This window comes from Hemicordylus capensis, chromosome 5 (assembly GCF_027244095.1).
Source record: "Hemicordylus capensis ecotype Gifberg chromosome 5, rHemCap1.1.pri, whole genome shotgun sequence".
NCBI classification, from domain to species: Eukaryota; Metazoa; Chordata; class Lepidosauria; order Squamata; family Cordylidae; genus Hemicordylus; species Hemicordylus capensis.
In genome coordinates, this window is record NC_069661.1 from 217,404,958 (window position 1) to 217,420,913 (window position 15,956).

Sequence of the window (15,956 nt, forward strand, 5' to 3'; positions counted from 1 at the left end):
AAATACTATAAAAGCCTTTCTAGCTATGTGCCTCTCCCAAGCTGATGAAGTCACAAAATGAAATACTGTCATCCAGTGACATCATAGATCTAAGTAACTTCTGCTTCCTTCACTATTAAAGATACACACACTTACAAGGCATAGATTCAGATGCTTCAGAAGATCATTAAATTGTGCTGAGGCAAACAGCACTGGCACACCAGTCGACAGGACTGGCTAAACCACTGGAGAAGACGTGGGACTGGCCTGGTGCTAAATCTGAAAGGATGAAACTCCTGTAAAAGCCAACTGAACCCCCCCCAAAATGCCACGGCCACTTCTTGCAGGCTGCTCACATTCCCGAGGCCTGAATGAGGAGGAAGAGAAAATCCAGCCGTGCTACCACCACCATACAGAACCTCCTCCAGAGCACAGCAAGAGTCTCATAAGTCCTGGAGACAGTCAGCTGAAAGATCCAGATGACCCAGCCGCATCTTCTGTGAAAGGTTTGGCTAAAAATAAGACCCGCTGTTCAACAAGACAACACGAAGCAAAAAATAGAAATTACAGAAAGAAAATGGCTAGGCAGGCCCTTGACCTTGAAGAAGTGCCTCTGTCCCCTGAACCATTGGGTTTAAGCCTGGATTTTCAAGAGCCATTATACAAGGAGCCAACAGTTTCTGATAACCTGTCAGATGATGAAGATTGGACAGGGACGTATCCACCATCTGTCTATGACAAAGCACACATGTCCAGGGTCACCAATGTCGCCCAGTGTGGTCCATACAATTACAACCAAGCCACGCTTTCCGGGATGGAATCTTTTTCTTCATGGCCTTTCAGTAACAATGAAGCATGTATTGGGTGTCCTTCTCATGCCAAGGCAGCTGAAGGCTATGCTGCCCATGAAGAGCCTATAGGAGACGTAGAGTATGGATCTCCCCAGCTGAGCTATCAAGAGCTCAAAGAAGAAAATTCTATGCTGAGGAGGAAGATCAAAAGGATCCAGAACTTCTCAGAAAGCCAGACACAGATGGTGAGAAACCTTGAGAGGACCCTGCAAGCCACAGTGACTAAAGAGGAGAAGGAAGCTCAGGATCTGGAAGCGCTGATGCAACAGGCGGAACACAACCTCCAGTCCATGACTCAGAGAGCACTGAAAGCGGAGTGTGAGATGGAGAAGATGAAGCAAGAGATGTCCTTCCTCCAGGCTGAGGTGGCCTGCTACAAGATGGAGAATGATAGTCTGCGGTCGGGCCGGTCTGCCAACATGGGGGCGGTGAAACAGCACGTCGACATTGCTTTGCAGAACCTCCTCAGGGTCACCAATCATGCCCATGCTACCATCCATCAGCTGGTCTTTGGAGCCGAAACACTGACACTTGTCGCTGACCTCCTTAAATCTGTAGGCCGAATGTCTGAAGTTGAAAAGGAAGATGGAGAGAAGAAACAAGCCTAGGGGACTCTCTCTTGCCTGCGAGTGTATGTTCTTTTAGTGCCGTGGAGACTTCACTGTTTGCTCATTTGTTGAGGCATTGTATGGCTTCAAATAAGCAACCTCTCTCTTTCCCCCAGAAGTACTTTTATTACATAATGGAATATTAATTTCATATACTAATGCTTTGGGTGCTCTATTTCAAAGCTGTATTGTAAGAGGCTGGCACAATGTGCAGGTCCTTTGTGGAGCTTTTTACAGACAGGCGGTTAGGAGCTAGGAGCACAGCTTGGAGAGAGTGTGCCATCAAAAGGTGTTTTCACACATGAGGGTTATTTATGTTCACATCCAAAGATGGAATACTGCTCTGGAAATTGGAACCGAGCAGTGGTGTAGGAAGACGCCGGCGTCTCTTGTCCAGGCTGCCGCCGCCGGCCTCCGCCACCCCAGTCACGCCCCCAATGTCTGACATCAGATGCATGGGGCGTGGCAAGGATAGCACACGGGGCCACATGTTCCATTTTTGAGAGGTACAGGGAGGAATCTGACTGGAACTGCTGCAGTAGGGAGATGTTATTTAATTCTTTGCTCCCATCGTAGTCCTGATCCAGATCAGACCGCCTACGAATGCTGTTCATGTGTGGGGTGGGGGACCCAAGCATGAAAGAACCATTAATGTCGTTAATGTGACATGTTGTTTGGCCCTGATTGTGTTTTCACATGTCAGGCCTACACTGAAGTGAGCATATGGCATTGAAGTGAACATATGGTCATTGTTAATGTGGAAACAGAAGAGAGGCATTTGTCATATGGACGAGCATCCTGGCCAATGGAGGTTTTTCTATTCACTTTGCAAACTAACAGAAGCAAGATGAGTCTCATGGGTGAAAACACCTCCAGCCTCACTGTTGAGTGCCATCTCCCAAATCCTGCCACTACCTGCCTGCCTTTCTGCAGCCTTTTATTTCTGCTAGTCCTGCATCCTCTGTAAGTCTTCAGCTTGAGTGTGCTGAAGTTCCTACATTGTTGCTCCCAGCTGTGTGTGGATTTTGGCTCTCTTGTTTTTGGGCACAAACCTATTCAGAGACTCTAGGGCTATTCCCATGATGATTACTAGGGTAGGAGAAGCCTATTTTGAGGGCTGTGTGTGCTCCTGATTGGCCATCATGAGAATTCTACATTCAAGGTAGGAGGAGGGGATGACATTAATATGTGAGCTGGGTACGGAGGCAGGAGGCAGGAGGAATGCTTTCCCTCCACCCTCTGGGTACAAGTTCTGGGCTCACTACTGCCTCCCGCTTCCGTACCCAACTTGTAGATGAGCATTTCCCCCTCCTTCTACCTTGATTCTCACGATGGCCAATCAGGAGAACACACAGCCCACTAATTAGGTTTTTCCTACCCTATTAATCATCGTGAGAACCACCCTTATGATTTTCCTTTGCCAAAGTTATGGTTCCCATGCAAAACCTGCCCCCAGTAGTTGAATCTGTGATGATCATGAGTATTATGTAAGTTTTGCACTGCTAATATTCCTATGCCTTGATTAGGAGGCCTCACTTCAGTGGTTCAGAGACAAAGATTGTTCTCTTGTTCCAAGACTTTTAAAATTCTCTTTAATTCTCACTGGCAAAACCTTTCTTCAGCACCCCTTGGCCTATGGCACTTGTGCTTCTGCAGCAGTGTGGCAAAAGAGAACAGGCAAAGCACCTTTTTTTCCTTGCAGCACTGTTATGCCTTTAACTGCTGCATGATAGGCAGATATTTAACAGATAAAGCTTTTCCTGTTGAATTTCCACCAGTCATGCAACTTTTATAGGTGCATTAGTCCTGCGGTGGGTGGGGTGGAGTTTCAGTCTGAAAGAGGAATTGCACAATTGCTCACTGGGATGAGTCTTGCACCCTGGTTTTCCTAATTAAAAAAGGTCATCCAGCAAAAGAAAATAATCTACTATTATGTGTTCATTAAATTCAGAAAGTCAGTTTTTAACAGGCCATGTAACATACCCTGTCCTTTCATGCAGAACATTCTTTAGTGGTCTGTGTAGATGGCAGTTTATTCTAACATGAAGACAAATTCTGATGGATGAATTTACAGGGCATCTACATGACGTTTAAACATGTCATGTGATTTCTTAGTGCCATCTGCTGGGCATGAGTTTTTCACAGATTGTCAGCAGATGGCCAGCGGGTGGTGCTAAGAAATCATGCAACATGTTTAAATGTTATATAGACGCCTTGTAAAATCTCCCCTTGGAATCTATGTTACTGTTGGAATCAACTGCCCTCTAGGTAGGACTAGGAAATTTACTAAACAATAACAATTAATGCTTCACTCTGGTTAAATCCCTGTGAATAAGGTCAAAACCACAGTGCCCAAATTATGGCGGGGGGGGGGGGCGACCTTAATGAAATACACAAATTATACTCCCAGACTTTCCCCAATTTTAACCAAATTACCCTGTCCCCTTGACTTCTAAAAACATTTTCTAAAGAGACTGGCATAAAAGGGAAGGCAGATGGGCTTCCCTCCTGTAATCTGAGCACTAGTCATAGTCACTCCCGCATTATTAATATTTTATGAACTACTAATGAGAGAATTGGCAAACATCCCTGAAACGAGTCTGAGGAAGAGACAGTCCACTGTTCTCTGCTCAGTAGGAGATGAAAGAGAACCAAGGACAATCTTTTATTTAAGCGAGATGCTCAAGAGAGTCAGGAAGACCTGAGTTCTCGATGCCAAAGAGAGGCACTTCTATCCATCATAGTTATGTTAAAAAGGAAAAGTCAGCTAACACAGCTTTAGAAAAGTATTTTTTGAACAGTAGCACCTGCTGAAAAATCCCTTCCTCTAGTCTACAAATTTATTTATTATAAATTAGTCTACCAATTTATTACATATGAAAGGCACAGGAACTCTGCCCTCCTTTACATTCTGGTTACCTGGAAAGAAGAAGAACCTCATGCTCATTGATTTTGGCCATGCACAAAGTGCAGTCAGCATTGGTCCCACTCTGGTCTGCTTCCAACAAAGCGGGGTATCTTATTTATTTGTAAACCATTTTGGAACTTTTGTTGAAAAGTGATATACAGTTGTCCCTCACCAACCGTGAGGGTTGCATTCCTGGAAAACCTTGCGGCTGGCGAATTTGCAGTTGACAGGGCATTAAAACCAATGGGAAACGGGGTTAGGGGAATCACAGTCACAAAAAGACTGGAAAAAACCAGTTAAAATAGAAAAGACTGCCCCCCTGACCCCCAGAAATCATTCCTGACCCCCAGAAATGACCCCCTGACCCCTGGAACTGATCCCCTGATCCTGAAATTTCCCCAAACCCCAAATTTCCAAAAAAAATCTCTCCAAACCGTGGATACTTAGGTCGCGGTTGGTGAGACCTGCCACAATTTCCCAGTCATAGATACTAAAATCCTCAATTGGGACACCTGCGGTTGGCAAGGGACGACTGTATAAATATTTGTCGTGTTCGTATCAGCAGGCTCACCTCAGAAAATGGAAGAGAGTTGGCTCTTGCAAAAGGAATGTGCTTACACAGATACAGTACAACACAAGATAGGAAACATTCCTGCACTGAGCAGAGGGTTGGACTCTCAGACCTCCAAAGTTACTTCCAACTCAAATAGTCTATGATTCTATGCATGCCCACAAGCACCTCTTTTCTTAGAGCACCTTTGTTTTTTCTGCTCTTGGTGGCATGCTATAACCAAGGGCCATATGTGCTGCTTATTATGTATATTCCATCCTTCATCCAAGAAACCAAAGCGCAGCAAGGTTGGTTCATATCCTGTCTTGTTTGCAAGCAGGAAACAAGAGGTACGGTGAGGTGGTTGCCTCAGGTAGCAGTTATTATTGGGGTGCTGATTCTACACACTGGTTCTGTTCTATAGGCTGGAGTATACCTGGCTTGTCAATAGTACATGTTAAAAAGGTCTTGGGATTGCAAGATGAGTCAGTAGTATGATGAAGCAGCAAGAAAGGCTGATATGATTTTAGGCTGCATTACTAGAAACATCATTTCCAAGTCGTGAGAAGGAATGGTTCCACTTAATTCCGCACCAGTCAAACCTCCTTTGGAATATTCTGTCCAGTTTTGAGTGCTGCACTTTAACAATCATGGAGCCAAAATTGGGATGGGTTTAGAGGAAGACAACAAAGATGGCCAAAGGTCTAGAAAGCAAAGCCTATGAGGAAAATTGAAGGGGTATGTTTATCATGGAGAAAAGGAGGGGAAACATGAGAGCAGTCTTCAAATAGCCAAAGGGCTCTGATGTATCCAAATATCCAAAGGGTAACCCAGGCAGCTCATGTCGTGTGAATATGCTTGTTCTCTGCTGCCCCAGAGGGCAGGGCAAGGTCTAATGGGTTTAACTTAAAGGGGAGTAGATTTAGGTTGAAGACACTTCTTAATTGTAAGGGCAACACAACCAGTTATCTACCAGTGGGAGTTAGCTCTCCTTCACTGCAGATCTTCAAGCAGAAGCTGAACAGTCATCTGTTGGATATGCTTTAGCTCTGGATTTCCTGCACGGAGCAAGGAGTTGGATAATATGGTGGGATGGGACCATACCATAACTCAGTGGTAGAGCATCTGCTTTGCATGCAGAAAGTCCTAGTTTCAATCTCTGGGTAGGGCTGGGAAAGACTCCTGGCTAAAACCTTGGAGAACTGCTGCCAGTCAGAGTAGAGAATACGTAGCTAAATGGACCAGTGGTCTGACTCAGTATAAGGCAGCTTGCTATGCTCCTAATGTGTTCTATAAGGCCTTCTGCAACTCTGTGATTCTATGATTCCCTTATACAGATGAATCTCTTTAAAATCTGTTTGAGCAGGCTAGATCCTTTCTCAGTGCAGAGGGTTGAACTACGTGGATTTCAATATTTTTCCCAACCCTGAGCAAGAAAGTGTACCCACTGTATGCAGAGATCTTCCTGTGGGAGATGATGCAAATGGGAGGGGGAAATAAAGGAAAGAATTGTTAACAGAACTTTAAGTGGATGCCTGATGATCCCACCAACAAAATTCTTAGAAATGGGTGTGGGGTTTGCTGCCAGAGTTTATTGCCCCTAACTAGAGAGCTGGGTGGGTAGCACTGATTTTTGTGAAAAGTCTTTCTGATGCTGCAGTTCTATAATTTTATAATGCAGGGTTCTCAAACTTGGGTCACCAGATGTTGTTGACTACAGCTCCCATCACCCTCAGCCACAATGGCCATTCAATGTCATTCATACATTATAATATAATATAATATAATATAATATAATATAATATAATATAATATAATATAATATACTTTATTTGTTAGCTGCCACATAACAAATTGTTCTCTGGGCAGCTTACAACACAGCATTAAAACATGAGATAAAAACACACATTAAATTATAACAGATCAAAAATGGGGTGTGTAGGGGGGGAGAAAATACAAAATACAATACAAAAACAATTACATTTTTAAAAATCAGTTACAATCAGATAATTTTTTTAAATTTAAATTTAAAGTGTAAAAGGCCTGAGTGAACAAAAAGGTCTTTACTTGGCATCTAAAAGAACAAAGTGATGAAGCCAGGTGAACCTCCCATTGCTGGTCAGAAAGTCTGGTACTGTGTCAGGACCAGCTTGCCCGGCCACTGTAGGCCAAGAAGATCTGTGGACTCAAGTTTGAGAACCCCTGCTTTAATGAAAAGGAAGAAACTGGTAACTATATTCATCTCTGCAGCATTCACAGTTTTGCCAGCTTTGTCCTGAGGGCAGTAGTTCATACCCTAAAATACCCCTCTGAGGTCAGAGGAGATTCATGTTTTCCCTCCAGTAAGCTGCTGATATGCATCTTGGCAGCTGTGAGCAACTGTATCATTAGTTCAAGGTCAGTTCCATCCATGTTGTCTTTAAGACAGCATAACAATGCTGTCTCGGGATAATGTGATATAAATAATCTGGCATGTCATTTACCAAGTTCAACATAGTTTCCCAGGATGTTTGTATTATAGAATGTGACCTAAATATATTATAGAAATTGGCATGTGTTGACTACATCACCAAGTCAAATCTATTGTAGCTTTTTGGCATGTGTTGACTACATCAACACTATTTTTGTACTCTTGGGGTTACATCTTGTTTACTTTTCTACAATGAACACATATGTTGAAAAAGTCTGCTAAACACATTTGATATATGTACTCTTACCCAGTGAATGAGATCAGACTATGGAAGTTGTTGTGACGATGTGTCCTTTACTGTGTTTTTATGGTTTGCTTGGGGCCTTGACCCAAAACTTATTATAAGGGTAATATTCTTCGGTCTTTTACCAAGACCCCTTTTTTATTACAACCACAACCACGATAATAATAAATATATTTACCTGAATCCAAGACTAGTTCCACCCCAAATTCTGTGATATTAGGTGTGTGTGTGTGTGTGTGTGAGAGAGAGAGAGAGAGAGAGAGAGATAGATATTAAATTAAGAGTCCTCTTCCTTTCAAATAAATATAACTATAACCTGTATTTAAGCTCTGTTTTTTAAGGGAGTTGTCTTAAATCCAGTCATCTTCTATTTGGGTAAATACAGTATTGGCTGACATGATGCACAGTATTAAGACATTGGCAGGGCTGCTGCTCTAGACCAGGGATTCTCTACGTTGGGTCCTCAGATGTTTTTGGACTTCAATTCCCATAATCCCCAACCAAAGGCCACTGGAGCTGGGGATTATGGGAGTTGAAGTCCGATAACATCTGGAGACCCAATGTTGAGAATCCCTGCTCTAGACCTGGAAGCAGCAACACCTCTGGGTGAACTGGTGGTAGCACTGCGAGGATTACTGTATGGATGGAGGAAACGGCAGTAAGGCTCATAGCTGGTTATCCTGGCATTGCTGCAGCCATTGTCTTCCATCGACCTTCGAACTATGCATCATGTCAGTCAAAAGATTACCCAGAAAAGAATGTCATTATTCTTCTCCAAATGATGATATTGGGGTGTGTGTGTGTGTGTGTGTGTGTGTGTGTGTGTGTGAGAGAGAGAGAGAGAGAGAGAGAGAGAGAGAGAGAGAGAGAGAGAGAGAGAGAGAACTTTTCAACAAAACAAAACCACCATGTGGTTTACACGTTGAAGGAATTAAAACAACTAGAAAAAGAATGAGAAGGAGGTTTCCTTTTCCAAACGAACTCACAATCTAAACAGAAACCAGCAAACAGCCCCTGGGAAGGACTATATGCTAGGCTGAATATGGACAATTGCTATCCTCCCTAAGAGAACTGCCACGGTAAATGGTGCCTCTTTGCCCTGTTTGCAGGAATGAATGTGAAGATAGCAAGAGCACCCTATGCTATCACTGGCTGGGCAAAGAGACTGATTGTTTACCTTTCTGTTATTTCCTTCTGAATTTTTGTCTCTAATACAGGTGTCTCTACCTTACATTGGTTGCAAATATGACCCCTGCTGTTGTCCACTAAAGCCTGAGGCATCACTTCCTTGTCCTGGGTGTATTCCTTTGTGCAACACCCACTCGCATTTACATAACACCTGTAACCCTTCATCTCTACAAGGAGAATTACCTCATGATAAAGCGAGTCATGGGCAGCATCCGAGTAAACAGGTGAGCAATTCCTTCTATCTAGGTGTCATGATTCTTCTAGTGGTCATACACTTCTCCCCAAGTTTAGCAGGCAGCCCCTTAAAATCTTTGCCCGTAACAGACCAAATCACTAACTTGGAGCTTGTGTATTGCTGTCATGTGGTTTTCATATGAGTGAACCTTGTATAGACAGCAGGAGAAGTTTCTGAACTGTAAGAGCTGTTTGACAGTGGAACAGCCTGCCTCATGCAGTGGTGGCCAGTCCTTCTCTAGAGGTTTTCGAACAGAAGCTGGACGGCCATCTGCCAGGGATGTAGGCTATGAGTTTCCTGCACTGAGCAGTGGGTGGGACTAGAAGATGAAGACAAATATGACAAATATATATATACCACTTTTCAACAGAAGTTCCCAAAGTGGTTTGCATAGATATAATTAAATTAAATTAAATTAAATTAAATTAAATTAAGTGGCTTCCTGTCCCCAAAGGGCTCACAATCTAAAAAAGAAACGTAAGGTAGACTCCAGCAGCAGCCACTGGAGAGATGCTGTGCTGGGGCTGGATAGGGCCAGTTGCTCTCCCCTTGCTCAATAAAGAGAATCACCACTTTAAAAAGATGCCTCTTTGCTCAGTTAGCAGACTTCCAAGATCCCTCCCAACCTTCAAAGCTGCTGTGGACTCCTGAAGGTGTGATTGAAACAAATGGCTACTGCTTTTACATTGCATTAAATTAAACCCCCAAACTAGACAATTATACATTTAACATCCTATCTTGTTTGGCCTTTTATGGGTAGTATTGATGGGGGGTCGGACTTTAGCTTAGTGGCAGAGCATCTGCTTTGCATGAAGAAGGTCTCTGATTCAATCCCTGGCAGCATCTCCAGGTAAGGCTAGGAAAGACACCTGCCTGAAACCTTGGAGAGCTGCTGCCAGTTAGTGCAGATAGTACTGAGCTAGATGGACCAATGGTCTGACTCAGTAGAAGGCAGCTTCCTATGTTCCTATGATGGCTGTGTTAGCTGCCTTGAAATAATACGTTTTAAGGCAGGATATGAACATATGAAGTAAGTAAGTAAGTGCTCTCTCTTGCCCACAGTATGTTACAAGATCAACTTTAGGTGTTTGCTGTGACAGCATCTTCTGAGAAAAGGGTGATGTCAAGCAGAACTTTCTGTGATGAAACAGAAGCAGCAATCCTCCTCACATGAGGGTAAAATGGAGAGAGAAAAAGAGGGTGGCATATTTTGAGGGGAAAAGAGACAAAGGCAGGTCAAACAGCACTTGGAGAGAGGGAGTTTCTTTCAGGGTATCTGCCAACCCTTTGTCTGTTGATCTCTAAATTACACCTTTGGCTTTCGATATAGGATGCTGAGAGACACGCTTGTTGCTGTAGCAACAGAATTGTCTTGAATTCGGGAAGTGTATAAACATTGTCACAGATGCACAATTAGATCAACAACCAGAACGGAACAGAAAATAGAAACTTCCAGTTGTATGCAATTCAGAGTTAAACTGTTATAAAACCTTATTTGCTTTGCCCTCTTGTGTGGATTGCACTCACTTCTCCTTGCTGGTCTTGGAGACTCCTAACGTTTTGTCTGTGTTGTGGACTTCCTTGCTGGAGGAGAATGTGTGTGTACCCATCAGTTGTGCTTCAGTGCCTTGGTAGTACTATCTGTGAACACTGCAATGCTGCAGTGTTCTCCATAGCACTGCTTTATCCGGATGTAGAGATTTGGATGTCCTGGAGATTCAGACGTGTGCATCATGTGCAGGGTATGGACAGATAAGGATTCAGAACATACTATGTGAAGCTGGGGTGAATCCTCACACTCCTGCTTTGGACATTATTTAATTTCTATTTGGAAGCCTGACAGATTTCCCTTCTGAATCCTTGTGCAGCATAAATGCTAGTTCTGGTTTGGTTTTGTGTTGTTGCTGTTGCTTGCTGCCACACTGGACTTCTGGTGTAGTGACCTCCTTTCCAGCAGGGGGCTCACACAGATACCAGAAGTCTGGTGTAATAAGGATGTAGCCACTTAATAGTGCCGTGGGGAAATGACTTGATTAGCAAGCCAGAGGTTGCTGGTTCAAATTCCTGCTGGTATGTTTCCCAGAAACACCTATATCGGGCAGCAGGGATATAGGAAGACACTGAAAGGCATCATCTCATACTGCATGGGAGGAGGCAATGGTAAACCCCTTCTGTATTCTACCAAAGACAACCACAGGGCTCTGTGGGCGCCAGGAGTCGACACCGACTCGACAGCACACTTTACCTTTAGTGGGGGAAGCAGGTAGTGGATCTGTGTGCATGATCTATTGCCTCTTCACCCATGTGCAGTTCTTACTGATCTCATTCCCCTGAAAGTATGAAGCTTCCTTCTACTGAGTCAGATCATTGGTCTATCTAACTCAGTATTACCTAACACTGACTGGCAGCAGCTCTCCAAGTTTCAGAGGGTATTTCCCAGTCCTGAGATTGAACTTGGGGCCTTCAGCATGCAAAACATGTGCCCTGCCTCTGAGGTATGGTCCCTTCCCCTGAGTACCCCCATCCCAGCTGCTGCAGCTCACCTTCCAGCCTCCTCCGCCTCCCAGTCATGGCTAGACAGATAAGATCAGAGAATAAGTCACTGCCTGTAGTGACAGAGGGTGAGCAGTAATGGTTGAGTCAATTCGGAGGATTATACACTCCCTGCCTTCTGGTGGTGACTCATTTCATAAAAGCTGATGGCCTTGAAGTGGTGGCAAAACCTGATCCTCACTGCAGACACAGATGTGAGGGCAGAAGGAAGGTTCTGCCCCCATCTTTATTAGCTGTTCAATTTCAGCATCTTTATTTTTTGAGAAAACAAATATACAGCCTGTTATAGTAGCAGGTGCCACTTAATGGGGCAGCGGGGAAATGACTTGCCTAGGGAGCAAGAGGTTGCTGGTTCGCATCCCCGCTGAAACACCTATACCGGGCAGCAGCGATATAGAAAGGTGCTGAAAGGCATCATCTCACACTGCAAAGGAGGAGGCAAAACCCCTCCTGTATTCTACCAAAGACAACCACAGGGCTCTGTTGGTCGCCAGGCATTGACACTGACTTGAGGGGCACAACTTTACTTTGTTTGAAACACAATGGGCTTGTTCTCATGGCCAGCAGGTGGGTAGGAAGAGGAACCAGCCAGACTCTAAGCTCCATGGGAGCTCCTGAAAAACAGTTGTGTGTCAGTGAAAACAGAGGCAGAAGGAGGCAGAGGTGCATCTAGGTAATATTGCAGCCTGGACCTAAAGGCCTTTGGAGTCCCACCCTCACCCCCGCTGCAAGTTCAGCATCATCCCCCTACACACACACACACACACACACACACCATGACACATGCAGTATTTTTAACACATGGATTCTTGACGGCACAAACAGCAACTGAACTCACAAGAGTGTAAGAATATAAAACAAGTATATTTATGCAAATATGTATTAGCAGAAACATTTCAACATGCAATTGAATATATCCCCATCCCACGTATTTCTTTCCCCACTCCCCACTCTGTCTCTAAAGCAGAGGTCATGCTCGGCCACCTGGTGCAGGTCACAGTCATGGTCAGCTGCCTGGTACAGCATGGGCCAATGGTGCGGCGTGGTGACACCACCTGGGACAGACTAAAGAGGGGGGGGTGCCAGGGGGTGTGGAGGCCCTGGATTTGTGCCCAGAAGTCCAAGGGTAAGAGCGCCTCTGGGAGGAGGGGTAAGCTAGCATGATGTGCTAGCCCCCGTCTGGGAAGGATGGTGCAGGTCATGCTTTTCTTCCACCCTTGATACACGGCTGGGTACATGATGTGAGTTGCCCACCACCACCCTACCCACCCTAGCATACCATCACTTTGCCCTCCTCCTACCTCAATTTTTGCCAACACATGACCGTTTCTCAGCAGTGCACTGTGTAGAATCCAGAGGAAAGAGTTGTGGCACACAAAGATCAGGCAGTGGAGTAAGATTAAGAATATTAATAGTTTAATGAAATAAGTATTATTTACAAGAAAGGCAAGTGCAGACTGCTCACTATGCTCTTGCTGCTTGTTGTTTGCCTGCTCAGCTTTTAGTCCAGGACTGGACTAAAAAGAAACTAAAGCACCATTCAAAAGCTGGCCTGGATCAAGGAATGGGTTAACCAGGAACACCACACACATAAGAGCCTGTCTAGATGCTCCTCCTCCTACCCAGCTGCTGGTCGTGAGAACCAGCCTTTTGTCTAAATAAAACCTAAATTAGAGACTGGAAGTTGCGCAGACTCCCTCCAGCGCCACTAAAGGTCTTTTAAGGTCTCTGCAGTTGTCTCTCTCCCACTTTTAACTAATATATATATTTTGCCTCTTCAAAGGTACAGTATTGTCTCCACTGAAGAGGACGGGCATAAAGTCTCTGCCCTTGGCAGCATTGATGGGCACAGTCGAAATGGGAAAGGCCATGCCCCCCGACGGAAACGACGCAACCGTTTCGTTAAGAAGAATGGCCAGTGCAATGTCTACTTTGCCAACCTAAGCAACAAGTCCCAGCGCTACATGGCGGACATCTTCACGACATGTGTGGATACGCGTTGGCGCTACATGCTCATGATCTTCTCAGCAGCCTTCTTGGTCTCCTGGCTGTTTTTTGGCCTCCTCTTCTGGATCATTGCTTTCTTTCATGGTGACTTAGATGCCTCTAGCACAGGAAGTGGGTCTATTGGGACAACTGCTACAAAACTCTGCATCAAGCATGTCAATGGATTCTTGGGAGCTTTCCTCTTTTCTGTAGAAACACAGACAACCATTGGGTACGGCTTCCGCTATGTGACGGAAGAATGCCCGCTAGCTATAATGGTGGTAGTGGCCCAGTCCATTGTGGGCTGTGTTATTGATTCCTTCATGATTGGCACCATCATGGCTAAGATGGCACGCCCAAAGAAAAGGGCCCAGACCCTCCTTTTCAGCCACCACGCTGTCATCTCTCTGCGTGATGGCAAACTCTGCCTCATGTGGCGGGTGGGGAATTTGAGGAGGAGCCATATTGTGGAGGCTCATGTTCGGGCCCAGCTGATCAAGCCTTACATGACCGCGGAAGGTGAATATCTTCCAGTGGACCAGCGGGATCTAAATGTAGGCTATGACATTGGCCTTGACCGAATCTTCTTAGTATCCCCCATTATTATTGTCCATGAGATCGATGAGGAAAGCCCACTCTATGGGATGGGCAAAGAAGAGCTGGAGAGGGAGGACTTTGAGATTGTCGTCATCCTTGAGGGCATGGTGGAAGCTACAGCCATGACCACCCAGGCCCGCAGCTCCTACTTGGCTAGCGAGATTATCTGGGGCCACCGTTTCGAGCCTGTTGTCTTTGAGGAGAAGAAGCATTATAAGGTGGACTATTCACGTTTCCACAAGACCTACGAGGTGGCTGGGACCCCTTGCTGCTCTGCACGGGAGTTGCAGGAAAGCAAGATCACCATCCTGCCTTCCCCTCCGCCACCCCCTAGTGCCTTCTGCTATGAGAATGAGCTGGCTCTTGTCAGCCAGGATGAAGAGGAAGAGGAAGATGACTTGGATGTGAGAGTAAATTTGGGAGGAGGAACTGAGGAGGATGCAGGAGTCATACCTATGATGGAGTTTGGGAGCCACATGGATCTCGAACGGTTGCAAGTTTCTATCCCCCTGGATGCACTCTCGTACCGGCGGGAATCAGCCATTTAATCTCCATCCTGACTTTCCATCCCATGTTTGTTTTCCACTGTTTCCTTCTATTTTTAGCACCAGTGCTTGGTTGGAAAAGCCCCACAGTACCTCTTCTACTAACTCTTAAAACCTGATCATGTATAAACATGATGCTCTTCTGGTGATGGATGGTTCAGGCTACCTGCCACGAGGTTAGAAATTGGTTTTCAAACCTCTGAATTCAGAACAGAATTGAGGCCATTCCTCCTCATTTCCACACTCCGGCTTTTCTCTGCTCAGAATAATAGCTGCTGCAGCCTGGGCTAATATAAGAGATATTCTGTTAAGCTGCCAGCAGCAGCAATGGGACCAATTGTTACCAATGTGGCTGATATTATTGCTGAAGGTCAAGAAAGTTGCAGGTGTCAACCAACCTGGGATTAATGGGGGGCAGTGGAAAATAAGACATGGGGTATAATTTGCATGTGTATTATTTGTTGCATATTTAAAATGTTACATCAGGAGAGATGATAACTTTAGATTTCTATGCTCTCTCACAGTAACATTTAATTGCTGTCTCATTCTGGTTCTTGGTATCCACAACTCCCTAAGTAGTTAACACAACCCTTCTCTGGTCCTTTTGAAATTTCATTCCCTTCCCACAGAGGCACAAGCAAGCCAAGTGAGTAACACTGGCAAGAGGAAAGGTTCCCAATTGGGCCAGCATCTGAATCACCTGCAACTGTCTTTTCTAAGCAGCAGAATCTATATGCTCATTCCATTGTCTTCATCAAGCTCATCCCATATTCTCACCTGGAAAAATGACTTTGTAACTATTTATTTTTTAATAAAGTATAGTGTTCCGGGGGGGTTGCCTGGAAACAAAGAGAGGTGGATCCTGCACTCAGTGCATTGTGCCATGATTAGCATTTGCTTGATGCTTGTCTTATAGACTAAGTATGTGTCTATGCCACCCATACTGGTTTCAGAGAACTCATCCCCTCAGCCCCAGTGAATTCTGGGAACTGGTGCTGTGAGGCGACTAGAGATCTGAAATGGAGAGTTCATTATACCCTCACATAGGGTTGCCAAGCCACCAGGATTGGCCTGGTATCTCCAGGAACTGGCATCAATCTCCAGGTGACTACCGAAATCAATCTTGGAGATTTTAAGAGCTTGATGTTATAAAATGTTTGTGTGTGGGGGGGGGGGAGGGGGGAATCTCCTGAAATAGCTTCCATCAGAGTTTCCAACTCTACCTCAGAAGACTGTAAGCGT

At 44.9% G+C, this 15,956-nt stretch overlaps 2 protein-coding genes across 3 annotated transcripts in view; both read left to right on the forward strand.

The window, feature by feature from the left end:
- The window catches only part of KCNJ4 (potassium inwardly rectifying channel subfamily J member 4), a 43,643-nt gene extending 28,077 nt beyond the window's left edge, over positions 1 to 15,566 (forward strand). For both annotated transcript variants that reach the window (XM_053253476.1, XM_053253477.1), the window contains exons 2-3: positions 8,828 to 9,022; positions 13,370 to 15,566. In XM_053253476.1, the coding sequence (XP_053109451.1) occupies positions 8,985 to 9,022; positions 13,370 to 14,717 (1,386 nt within the window). In that variant the 5' untranslated portion in view covers positions 8,828 to 8,984 and the 3' untranslated portion in view covers positions 14,718 to 15,566. The remainder of the gene's footprint in view (positions 1 to 8,827; positions 9,023 to 13,369) is intronic.
- On the forward strand, positions 123 to 1,589 carry LOC128326521 (endosome-associated-trafficking regulator 1-like). Its single transcript, XM_053253484.1, has one exon. The coding sequence runs from the start codon at positions 305 to 307 to the stop codon at positions 1,436 to 1,438; it is 1,134 nt and encodes a 377-aa protein (XP_053109459.1). The 5' UTR covers positions 123 to 304; the 3' UTR covers positions 1,439 to 1,589.
- Positions 15,567 to 15,956: the final 390 nt, after the last annotated feature.

Excerpts from the sequence above, each read along its gene's own strand:
- LOC128326521 (XM_053253484.1), top strand. The coding sequence starts at position 305 with ATGCCACGGCCACTTCTTGCAGGCTGCTCACATTCCCGAGGCCTGAAT.